This window comes from Podarcis tiliguerta (genome assembly GCF_965153285.1).
Source record: "Podarcis tiliguerta genome assembly, chromosome: 17".
NCBI classification, from domain to species: domain Eukaryota; kingdom Metazoa; phylum Chordata; class Lepidosauria; order Squamata; family Lacertidae; genus Podarcis; species Podarcis tiliguerta.
Window position 1 is genome coordinate 8,936,554 of NC_139550.1, and position 12,795 is coordinate 8,949,348.

Genomic DNA, 12,795 nt, shown 5'->3' on the forward strand with positions numbered 1-12,795 from the left:
CGTGCCCACTGTTGAACAGCTCTTGCTGTCCGAAAGTTCTTCCCGATGTGTTACTGTATCCTGACCCTATTATGAATCAATTCCACTGGGTGGCCTCTCAAGGTCTGCTGTTATCAGAAAAAGGAGAAGAAATGCCCTCTCTCCCCAATGCCATGCACAATTTTCTACAATCTTTAGTCTGAAAGGAAGCTCCACGGAAGTCAGCAGGACTTTCTTCTCAGTAGACATGCCCCGTTCCTGTTTCATTTTGGTTGCCCATTTATGTCCTTTCTCCTAACTCCCCTTGAGGTGATGAGGAGGTTGCCCTTCTTGAACCTTCCCTTTCCTCCACAGTAAGAGACGAGAGACTCCCTACACAGACCGCTTGCAGCAGTACATCACCACACGGGGTAAGCGATGGCATAGGAGCTCAGCTCTCTTTTAATAATAGCCTCTTCTGTTTTTTGGAGGAGCGTCTTTGTGACTGACTCTGGAGCTTCCCTTCTTCCTCACAGGTCTTGGGGTCAAGTATTACATTGACCCATCCACCTATGAAGATCCCAACGAAGCAATTCGGGAATTTGCCAAGGAAATTGATGTGTCTTTTGTCAAGATTGAGGAGGTCATTGGATCAGGTAATGAAGGAACTATTTTGCTTCTCATCTGCCTCATCACATTTCAGTCCCATTTTGCAGAGTGCTTGATCTGCCTCAAGCACCATTTGGGCCGCAGTCCTCTATCCACTTCTCTCGGGGTAAGCCCTGTTGAGCACAATGCTCTATAAATCTTTGATTTCTCTAACTTAGTTCTTGGACTGGTGTTCAGATCTTGCTCCATTTGATTAGGGTCTACTCAAGTGCACTTTGGGCCTCTCGTTGATCAATTTTTGCTCTAGACCAGTGGTTCCCAATTAGCCAAGTACTACTGAGGACCCTGTTTTTCAAAAGCCAACCCATGAAAATGTTGATATCTCTGCAGTAGTTTTTGTTGTGTGAATGGTGCCACCATAGTCTCTGCCATGTCTCTGCACAAAACCAAGATGTGCATATTCTGGGCCGTGCTCCTGCACACGTCACATTATCCACGTGAGAGCACGGGACTGCAAACTTTTTTGGAGGGGGCACTGCAATCACACGCAAGACGCACGTCTGACCTCAGTCTCATGCATTTTTGGGTGATGTGCTGTCGCGTGAGATCAAGGCCCCTCTAACTGGGATGTCCCAAACAGTTGCCAGGTATGTGCCATGGACTCCCTGGGTGGGTTACATGGACCACCAATTAGGAACCACTGCTCTAGAGCTTTCTTTAAGAGCACTTCACTAGAGCTTCATTTCTGCATCTTCACATTGTGGACCTCATCTTGGGTTTGGGAGGGATTAGAGAGGGGTGAATTCTAGGAATATTACCAGGTTCCCTAACACTTTACCTTTAAGTCAACAAGAAGGGATGCAGCAGCGCCTTCTCTCACCCATATTCCTCCACCAGTCCTCTTGCCTGCTCTCCTCCCTTGTCCACAGCAAGGCAAGATTGAACCCCATTCACACATGCACATCCAACCGTGATGCAATCCCATGCCATTGCAAAAGGTGTATGATCACCAGATCCATGTAGTCAGGGCTAGTTGTAGGGGAAGAAAGGTGGGCTATTGTGCTCATGTCCTGCTTGTGGACTTCCCATGGGCTTCTGGTTGGCTGTTGTGAAAACAGAATGCTGGACCCTTTCATGCAGCAGGGCTCCTCTTCTATTCTTACAGCTGCTTAGCTGGCCTCTCATCTTAACCTACCTCACAAAAGGTTGGTTGTGAGGATAACGGCGGAGAGGATTGTGTACTCTTGCCCTGAGCTTCTTGGAGGAAGGGTGGGCTAAAAACACAATAGCCTTTGTAAATAAAAAACCAGCAATAAATAAAGCTAAGGGTGCTAGGTGTCTTGAGACATCTAGAGGACAGCAGTGCCTTTGCCCAGTTTCTGTGTCGGCACCTCCTGATGTCAACTGGAGAACGTGGTTGCTCCTCCTCTGTCTGATGTGGTGTCTTCTCCGTCCCTTACCCCTGGCAGGAGAGTTTGGAGAGGTCTGCTTTGGGCGCCTGAAGCCTCCAGGGAAACGAGAATACACAGTGGCTATTAAGACCCTAAAGGCAGGCTACACTGACGAGCAGCGCCGGGAATTCCTCAGCGAGGCCAGCATCATGGGACAGTTTGAGCACCCGAACGTCATCCGTCTGGAGGGTGTCGTCACCAAGAGCCGCCCTGTCATGATTGTCACGGAGTTCATGGAGAACGGCTCTCTGGATTCCTTCCTCCGGGTATTGCAAACTCAGCTTCCCCACATCTCTCTTGCCCTTGTCATCTTACATGCCCGTTCACCTCCTCTGTGTCCTCCTTATCTCAAGGCCAGATCACTGGAGGTGCCGCCAGAAGACTGGGGCAAGTGACTACTGCATTGTGGTTGAATGGGCCAGTCAACACACCAGATAGACAAACGTAGGGATTGTGGTCAGAACGTTATTCAAAGTCTCAACCACCTCATATGACAGGAGGGACTTGCAGAGCTCCCTTAACACCAGGAGGGGACTACACAAGGGGTTTACTCATGTGAAGGAGCCACACACAAAGCCCTGTCACACCACAGCTAAATGATGGTGAGGCACAGCCTCACAAACCCGTCACATATTTATTTAGCATGCTTGTGTGCAGCATTATTATTATTATTATTATTATTATTATTATTATTATTTGCTTTATCTTGCCCAGGGAAACCCAAAGCGACTTACAGCCAAAGTCTCCCCTTAGAATCTGAATCTCCCCTTAGATTTATTGCCAAAGTACGGAACTAAGGGCCGCTCTGTAAGAGTACAGTTTCCTTTGAAATTTAGATATAAACAAATCTAAAACTGGAAAATTAAACCTTGGCAGCATGTTTGTTTGTTTAATTAATTCTGTTTATGAATCAAAGTTATGTTCATTTTTAGATGATAAATTCCGTGCTAGGAAATGTTCGGTTTACTCCGTTCATGCTGCAAAACTATACACACTTCTCTGGGAGTAAGCCCCATTGAACTCGGTGATGTTTACTTGTAAGTAGACATGCACTTAAATATGCTTCAGTATTCTGAATTAATATGACAATAATGTAAATCAAACAACTGATCCAAAGAAGTATTCACACCCAGATATTCAAGTGGTTCATTAAAACATCTGTGCACTGCTGTTTTCGAAGTTATATTAGAAATCATATAAACTAAAGGAAAATGTATACATTTCAATGGCCAAAAATAGATTATATGGCTTGAGAACCTGCAGAAATCTAATAAGAGTCTTTTGAGCTCTAGGATTAAATATCCTAGGCTCATCTTTATGAAGGCCACATAATCAGTATGACTAGGAAGGATGAATCAGTTTGTTACTGGTCTCTGTCACTTCAATGTGTTTGTTCTTTTTTGTCCCTTATCCACATTAATCTGTTTAAAACACACACACAAATGAAAATTCACATTTAGAGATATGTATGTAAGTACATGTTTTAAAACGAATACGAATATCTAAGTATATTTTCTCTCAAAAAACATTTCGAAATTATTTTCCCCCCGGTGGGGGTGGGGTACGGTTTGAGCTGTGAACATTTGGGAAGTGCTAAGGCCAGTAGGTCACTAAATTCTAATCCACACATTAATCCAGTAGGGGCCGGTCAGATCAGTTCATCTTTGCAATTGACAAATGCTGAATTCAGGCATTCCTGACAGAGAAATATTTTACGTTCTGTGTCTGAATTCCTTTCTTAAGCAGTGCAGTGCTATGCATATTTACTCTGAAGTAAACTCCACTGCCAATCGTGATTAACTTACTCCCTAGTAAGTATGTTCAGGATTTCAGCCAAGTGGCATTACCTTGAACCTGCTATTGGAAGAACAGGCACACAAAGAACCCAATGCTTTCTAAAATCTATAGCTGTGATGTTTAGCTTTTGTGTGAGAATCCACCACTGGATCACAACTTAACCTAAAGTGGGAACCTAACCTATAGCAGCACAGCCACTATAGAAGTTTACATTTTAAAAAATGAAGTGGGTTCAGGATTCAGCTAAGTTGCTTGCGTTTCACTTGCACAATGGGACTTTTCACAATTGCCCCCTTTCACCCCCCCATACCTTAATCCTCTAAATCTGCTCTGAAGGGCTGAGTTGGGGCAGTGGTGTAGCGTGGGTTGTCAGCACCCGGGGCAAGGCAAGTAATTTGCGCCCCCTAACCCGTGGATTTGCGCCCCCTAACCCCCAGATGTTGCGCCTGGTGTGGCCGGCCCCCCTGCACCCCCCACGCTACGCCACTGAGTTGGGGGGACGACCCAGAAGAGGTTAATGGGGGTGCAAAGGGGGAGGAGTAGAGAAGCAAAAAGTCTCATTGCACAAGCCGACCTCATTCCGTGCAGGCATACCCCACTGAGCCACACTATGTTGAATTCCATCCTTGGTTCTCAAATAGATGTTTGCTTTAAATCCCAGGCTAAAAGGCACATTATCAAGGAGTCTCTCTTCAGCTCCATGAGGTTTCCCTGCATCCGTGAATAAACCTCTAACTCGGATAGCTTTAGCTTAAAGGAGCGTGTCCATAACCCATCTAAAATTATCTCTCCTCCCTTGAAGGAATGCACACTGAATGCATTTAAGCAATTAGCAAAGATGGTTGCAATGAACTGAAAATCTTGATTTAATATATTCTTTAAAAAACGTTGGCGAGAAGGTATTGAGGCTGAATGAAACTTTTACAGGTTTTTGAAGATAATGGTGTGTGTTTTTTGGACTCCAGAATTTAGAAATATCACCTACGGTTAGAACCAACTTTATAAAATTGTGATTTTATGCCAGATCAATTCAGCTGGCAATTCCACTTCAGCCAGGAGCTTTATTTACTTTTAAATGCTTAATAACTCCAGCCCTTCATCTGATACTGGATTTTCTAATCAGGTATTATGTTCACAGGTCAAGTCTGTATATTTATGCTGGGGTTTTTTAAAACAACAACAGCAATGCCATACAGAATTTTCTAACATATGTATAGTTATTGTTAGAAATCCCTCAAGTAATGAGTAGTTTATTGTTGTGTAGTTAACTGATTCCCATTCCCCCCTCTTTATTTGAAGGTATTAATTTCTTCAGATGATCTTGCTTTAATAACATCTCTAAAAGCTTATAACTTTTTTATTTGCCTTTCCAAAAACATTGCCGTCCTTGAAGCTCTGTCCTTTCATCCCTTCCCGTTTCCTATAAACCGACTCTCTTCCGAGCCTCCTCCAAATATTTACAATTCCTGGTGCTTCCATGTTGTTTGCATTTATTTCCTAACATTTCTGTTTCTTCAGCAATAAAACATTAGACCCGGTTCTCACTGTGGTGGGGTAACAGAGGCCGGGTTGTACCACATCAGATTGGAGGTGAGGGTTCAGGGTGGGGGGGTGTTACACGATTGAATGCTTTTCCTCTCAAAAATAATTACTCCATATAGAAAACTTAATGGCGAAGATATGCAAGAACCCTTCTCTTTGGTGCATTCATTTTGTGTGGAGGAGCATTCAGTCTTTTGAGCTCCCCATCCCCGTAGTCTGAAGTGGTAAAGCCCAAGCAAATGACTCATTTGGCCTTCTTGTTTCGCTTCATAAGAATAGCCTCTTAGGGCTTTTCCTATCTTAGAGATCATTGCACTACTAGCTCTGCTTTGATGACATGGGGGGGAACCAAAACCCTGAGGTCACCACTCCGTGTCATAGTATTCAATCACGGCGGCCATCTTTTCCTCCCACCAATGGTCTTCCTTTGGGTCAGGGGATAGGAGGAGTCTCTTGTTAGTCTTCCACTCAGACCCTTCTCTCTTGTATGTGCCGTCCGCAGCAAAAGGAAGGGCAGTTCAGCGTTCTGCAGCTCGTGGGCATGCTACGCGGCATAGCAGCTGGCATGCGCTACCTTTCCGACATGAATTACGTGCACCGGGATTTGGCGGCTCGCAATATCCTGGTCAACAGCAACCTGGTTTGCAAGGTGTCGGACTTTGGCTTGTCAAGGTTCTTGGAGGATGATGCTTCAAACCCAACATACACGGGAGCCTTGGTGAGTTGGCGCTCAGGAAACGGGCTTGTTCGCCACCCTTCCATATTCAGGCGGACAGGTCCTATAGGAACCAGTTTGTGTTCTGTCAAGGTCAGTTTTGCCGTCAAACGTCCACCTAAAGTGAAATGCAACCCGATTTTTTAGGGGGTGGGATGTCCCCAGACCAGGCAACTTCAAGGAAAACTTAGGTTATTGGCAGATTTACTGTAACTAGCACTGGGTAGCCAAGTAAGCTGACACACACACACACCCATTTCATTCTTTTAAAAAAGCGAAACTCACTCAAATGATTGGATCGACAGGTGTCATGTGTACTAGCCATTAGGTGCCCCTTCCAGTCACAACATAATTGGAGTCTGGGAAGAAACTGGCTGTTCTTTGTTCCACCTGCAACCATACCAGAAACCTGCAGTGCCATCTTTTTCAGAGCTCACCTTGGGGCTGAAAGAAATGGCTTTTGTTTTGAGAGGTGGGGAAAACACTATAAAATAGCTTGTGGCACTTTTCGAATGCAGAAACTGCAGTTGGTGCAGAATGTGTGGCACGATTGCTGACAGATCCTGTCAGCATATTACACCTGTACTCAAAACTCTGCATAGGCTCCCAATTTGTTACTGGGCCAGTTTCAAGATTTTATTACTGATATATAAAGCGCTTAATACCTTGGAGCCAGTTTACTTAAGCCTTGGAGATGCCTTGCCTAATATGTGCCTATTGCACATATTATACAAATGTGATATAATGTTTGTTCCACATTTGTGAAGAGTCTTTTAGTGTGACAGCACCTATACTCTGTAAATCTGTCTATTGGCAGTAGCCAGGCAATCTTACTGCTATTATTTTTAGAAGACACCTGAAGACATCCCTGTATTGGGAAGTTTTTAATGTTTGGTGTTTTATTATGGTTTTATATGTGTTGGAAGCCACGCAGAGTGGCTGGGGCAACCCAGCCAGATGGGTGGGGTATTATAATTATTATTATTATTATTATTATTATTATTATTATGCTTATGCTTTAGATGCCTACTGAAAACTTTTCCCTGCAAGCCTGCCTAGACTTATAATTTAGTTATTTATAGTTGCTTTAAAAGCTTTTCGTGATTTGTATCTGTTTTTTATCCTGTTTAGCAGTTTTATCGAAGGTTTTTTTAACATGAGCACTAAAATCTTTTATGAAAAGATAATAAAACGCAGTATAAAAATGAAGAATAATAAAAGGAAAATATAAAATAGAATACTTATGATCCTTACGAAACACAGCTCTTCAATAATTATTTTATGTATATTTGATTCTAACAGTTTTGTGGGTTTTGCTGCGTTTTATCAATTTATGTTCACCACTTAGAAATATTTATAGACTACTTGATCAGAAAACTCTCTAAATAAGCAAATAGATGAAATAGCATCTTTTCCGCCAAATGTCAAGGCCGAATGTGCCTTAAACACACTTGTTTTGAGTTGATAAATATTCCCTGCTTACTCATTTTCTTCCTCGTCCTCCTCTAGGGCGGCAAGATCCCCATTCGCTGGACGGCCCCAGAGGCCATCCAGTATCGCAAATTCACATCCTCAAGCGACGTCTGGAGCTACGGCATTGTGATGTGGGAGGTCATGTCCTATGGCGAAAGGCCCTATTGGGACATGTCCAATCAGGATGTAAGTCCTAACATGGAGCAGACGCTGCTTTCCATCTACCCGTGGTGTTGCTGGTGGGAGACCTTCATCCATGCCACAGTGGGACTATCTATATCCTGACCTACATGTCTTAATGCATTGCAGGTCATCAATGCTATTGACCAGGACTATCGCCTGCCCCCTCCCCCAGACTGCCCCACTGTCTTGCACCTCCTGATGTTGGACTGCTGGCAGAAGGAACGGGTCCAGAGGCCCAAATTTGAGCAGATCGTCAGTGCCCTAGACAAGATGATCCGCAAGCCGTCTGCCCTCAAAGCTACCGGCACAGGAAACAGCAGGTGAGGTGGGCTCACAGGATGGAGGGCACGTGGGAGTGGACTTTGGAATACGATCCGCAAGCAGAAGGGGGGGGCGGGAAGAGCTGCAATTCGAAACTGGGAAGCGACTGATATTTATTTGATGGGTTGACCTGGAATCTGGTGCCTCCCCCAGACAAAAATATTTTTTCATCAAGAAACCCAGAAAAACATACACACACGTTGTGTTCGAAATGTGTATCACAGAAGCTCACTTTGCATAGTGATTTGCGACAGCAAAAGTTCCGTTTTCAGATGCTTTACAGTGCCTGGGGTTAGCAAAGGAAAAGAAGTCCTTTAACATTTGAGTTTGGGTGATAAGTGGAGTTTTGAGCGTGCGTCACAGCAATGTGGGAGAGGAGGGTGGTAATCCTAGACTCATAGAATTGCAGAGTTAGAAAGGACTCAGAGGATCATCTAGTCCTGCAATGCAGGAATATGCAGCTATCCCACACAGGGATCGAACCTGCAACCTTGGTGTTATCAGCACCACAGTCTTAACCAACTGAGCTATCTAGGCATGACACTCCTTGGCTCATGGAGGACCCAAGAATGTCTCCAGTATTTGAGCCTTCACAGGGCACAGTGTATTCTCTCCCAAATGTATCCTGACAGCTCCAAAAGAAGCCGATGCAAAATAACCATGATAACACTTAGCTCTTATACATAGTACTTTCCCCAGGCATGGAGTACACATCATAGTACAACAACCCTGGCATGTAGGTCTGTGTTGTTATCCCTATACTGCAGATTGAAGGGCTGAAGTTAAGGTAGAAGAATAGTTTGCCTAAGGCCTTGGGTCATAATGGAGGTGAGATTTGAACCAGCGTAGGGGTGCCAACTTGAATAAAATCTTGGGGCGCCCAGGTAGGTCGATCACAATATGTGCCACATGCGCACCATTTGAGTGGCAATGCCCATCAACTTTGGAGGGCCCGGTCCCCTCTAATATTTTATTAGGCAGGGGGGCTGAAGGGAACCCAGCCCTTAGGAATTGGCTGCTATAAACCAGGGATTTTCCGATCCAGGGTTCACGCTCTCAGCCACCCCACACTATAGCAGGTCTGTTATTGTCAAAAAGATACTGTGCTTCTTTAGTGGAACAGCAGCATGCAGACTCCCTGGGTCCCTGATTGGGAAGCAAGGAGAGTCCCTGCACTGAGCATGGTGTGGCTGAATGGGGCAGATCCCAGCAGGTGAAGAAGGGCGAAGGTGCTGAAGGCGCAAGCAAAATGGGCAAAGGAAGAAAGGCTTTTCTCTTGGGGGAAAGTTGGGGAGAGTTCCCAGCATGAGCTGGCAAGGATGTGTTTGGAAGCTGCTGTGTTCCCATCTGCCTTTCCCAGCTACACAAAGCCAGATGCTTGGTGTCCCGAGGGAAAGATTCAGCCCGGATTAGATGGCCCCACATCGATGGAAGGAAATGCATCCTGTTAGCATGGAGGGATTTTCCCATGGGTATAACAAGGTTTCATCCTTCGCAGGAGGAGAAGAGGGCCTACTTCTGCAGAGTTTTATTTAAAAAAAAAAAAACTGATCCAGTGCTGGAAGAGGCCTTTACTTACAGCTCACACTCTACGAGGAGGAAAAGCAGAAAATGCTGTGCCTTGAAAATTGAGTGGGGAGCCTTCAGGCTATGTGGTTTTCGTTCCTTTTGAGTACCAAATCCACATGTTATGCAGCAGTCGCATTTCCTGCAGATGCATCTGTATGTTATTGGTAATTCTTGCAATAAATATGCAAAGTGGAAGCAGAAGGCACCAAAACCATCAGTGCAGTCCTAAACATGTTTATTCAGAAAAAAGAGTTCCACTGAGTTCTGTGGTGCTTCTTCCCAGCTCAATGGATATGATTGCAGCTTTGGTGGAGGGGCACTGCAGGGCTGTAGTCAACAATGCCCCCCTTTGCACATCCATTGCATGTTTGAGGATTCATATCCTTCTCCTTAAACATCCCAAATGGCTGCCTTTCAGTATATGACTATCAATATTTTCTTGTGCCCATTTTGAATGTATTTTCTTCTTCGTAGACCGTCCCAGCACCTGCTGAGCAACTCACCCCCAGACTTCCCCTCACTTACGAATGCCCACGAGTGGTTGGATGCCATTAAAATGGGTCGCTACAAGGAGAACTTTGACCAGGCCGGCCTGACCACATTCGATGTCATCTCACGCATGACTCTAGAGTAAGAGCCACATCTCCTCTTGAGCGGCAGCAAACCTGGGAGTTGTACCCAACTAAATATTTGCAAGTGCAGAAGGACTTCTGCAAGCGGAAAGGAGTGTCTCCCTTTCTCTCCTTCCTCTGTGTGCCGGCGGGGCGGGGGGGGGAAGTATCTCCCAACCCAACCCCAACCCCCAAGCACACTTGGGAGCTGGATGAAGAGTCGGAGTGGAAGTTCCATTGCACTCCCAAAAGTTATTTAGCAATTTCAGTTTAAGTTGGATACAATCCTGGGTTTCTGACGAAATGTATGCTTAATGGGAAGCTGCAACAGTATTGACTCTCTGATGAATGTGCCTGTATGATGCATGTACAGTGGTGCCTCGCAAGACGGAAAACCCGCTAGACGAAAGGGTTTTCTGTTTTTCAATGCGCTTCGCAGGACGAATTTCTCTATGGGCTTGCTTCGCAAGACGAAAATGTCTTGCGATTCTTGCGATTTTTTTTCCGCTCCCCACCCCCTTTTACTAAGGCACTAAGCTGCTAATAGCCTTTTAGCAGCTAATCCGCTAATCCCTTAAGCCTTTAATAGCCGCTAATCCGCTAATAGGGTTGCTTCGCAAGACGAAAAAACCGCTAGACGAAGAGACTCGCGGAATGGATTCTTTTCGTCTTGCAAGGCACCACTGTATTTGCAAACTCGTATTCATATCCATCACGTATTTTGTAATCCCAGAAATAAGTTAAAATAAGAGCTCTGTAGCTGTTCGTATACTGTACTTAGTTCACATTATCATGTAAAAACGCAGTCCTTCCGCCGTATCTTTACCTTTCCCTAATAACACCTTCTGTGTCATCCCACTCTGTTGGGTTTCCCTTATTGCCCTTTGCTCTTTTTAACAGGGATGAACAGGCTTCACCCTCTCTGTGTGTCCTAAATTTCTCAGCTCCTAAATTCTAATTGGATTCAGTGGTTTTCTAAAAAGCCTGTCCACACTGGAGCATCTGCAGGATGCTGTGGCTTCAACTTCCTTCAGTTCTTTTGCAGCTCTCCCCACCCTTCTATATTAGTCTTGCAGACATTTGTATCGATAAAACAATGCAGAAGAATTGCAAGTTGGATGTGTAGCAGAGCATTCCCAATGTCACATTCCTTTTTCTGGAAGGATTCCCTTACCTAACCATTAGCAAACTTCATACGAACTTCCTGCCTTTTATTTGCTTATTTAATTTTCAAACATATAAACCTTTTCTGTTGTTGACTTGACGAGGGAAAAACCAGCCGAATCACTCTTTATTTACCTTTGTAAAAATAACATATGTGAGTTTGGCAACGCAGAGAACAAAAGCTCCATCTAAGTTCTTCCTCCCTTTTTTCCCTTTTACTTCCAGGGACATCCAGCACATTGGCATCAGCCTAGTTGGTCATCAGAAGAAGATTCTCAACAGCATCCAACTCATGCGGGTGCATCTCAATCAGCTGGAGCCTGTTGAGGTCTGACACAGAGAGCACACGCCAAGGACTTGGATATTGAAACGAGCCTTTTGTTGTAAAAGGGAGACAGAGGAGTAAATTTCAAGCATTGATGGAGGGTGCATGAGATGTTGCCCTCCACATCACAGACCGGCGCTCTTGGAGATTTGTAGGGTTATTTTTTTGTTGTTCGGGGTTTTGTTTTGTTTTTTTTAAAAAAACCATAACTTGAGACACTACAAATCCTGTGGTATTTAGATAAGGGTTGACTTGTACATTGAAGTGGGTTGGGGAATTAGTACACAGGGTAGAGCTGGAAGGATAGTTTTGGAGTTCAAAATGAACCTGCTGCCATTTCTATGCCTGGGCCGGCCAGCGGGCTTTGTACTTTGGGTTGGCAGCCTCTCAAAGACGTCTCTTGAGCCGGATCAGGCACAATATAGAGTTGAAACTGAAAGCCGACAAACTCTTGATGCCAAAAAGAAATCCCTTTGAAGCTTTTGTTCCAACCAGGGGGATTTGGTTCTGAGAAAAGCAGCAAGCCTCACCGCCCCACATCCTCGTTCTGGCAAAGACAGCTGAACAGTGACGCAAGATGGCATCTCAGACAGTGAGTTTTAGGCACCAATCACAGGGTGCCAAAGCGGGAAGCAAGCAGACCTGACCCATTTGGGCACAATCCACAGGGGTGGTCTCCAGCTCATTTTGAGTGGGACTTGCACTGGAGGACTTCACAGGGTGGGTTGGGCCCTGTATTAATTAGGGAGGGGGGGCATTTGGGTTTTCCACCTCAGGCACCAAAACATTCGGGGGCACCAAAGGAGGGAACCAGGATAGCAGCTTTTTAGTAATCAGGTACTGGGAATGGGATGAGATTCTGTTTAGAGAGGAGAAGGTTCCTTCTTGGCAGTTTCCAACTGGATATTCATACCACCAGAAATGAAATAAAATATTTGACAGAGGAATTAAGGGTGTTCCCTAGGCTTTCTTAGATGAACACACTGATCTGCTTCTGATCCAATGCCAGCACTTTTTCGATGCATTTTTCGATGCTGAACTACATACAGGCAGCAGTGTGTGGATGGACCAGTTTGT

General features: G+C 44.9%; 1 protein-coding gene and 1 long non-coding RNA gene across 5 annotated transcripts in view; both read left to right on the forward strand.

The window, feature by feature from the left end:
* The window catches only part of LOC310667385 (ephrin type-B receptor 5), a 155,218-nt gene extending 142,553 nt beyond the window's left edge, over positions 1 to 12,665 (forward strand). For all 4 annotated transcript variants that reach the window (XM_083419629.1, XM_083419627.1, XM_083419626.1 and 1 more), the window contains 8 exons: positions 334 to 389; positions 495 to 614; positions 2,037 to 2,284; positions 5,860 to 6,075; positions 7,582 to 7,731; positions 7,855 to 8,048; positions 10,093 to 10,248; positions 11,619 to 12,665. In XM_083419629.1, coding sequence (XP_083275755.1) covers positions 334 to 389; positions 495 to 614; positions 2,037 to 2,284; positions 5,860 to 6,075; positions 7,582 to 7,731; positions 7,855 to 8,048; positions 10,093 to 10,248; positions 11,619 to 11,727 — 1,249 coding nt within the window. In that variant the 3' untranslated portion in view covers positions 11,728 to 12,665. The remainder of the gene's footprint in view (positions 1 to 333; positions 390 to 494; positions 615 to 2,036; positions 2,285 to 5,859; positions 6,076 to 7,581; positions 7,732 to 7,854; positions 8,049 to 10,092; positions 10,249 to 11,618) is intronic.
* Positions 2,293 to 5,107, forward strand: LOC310668075. The gene is made up of 2 exons (XR_014506605.1): positions 2,293 to 4,157; positions 4,307 to 5,107. It is a non-coding gene; the product is annotated as an uncharacterized lncRNA (long non-coding RNA).
* Positions 12,666 to 12,795: the final 130 nt, after the last annotated feature.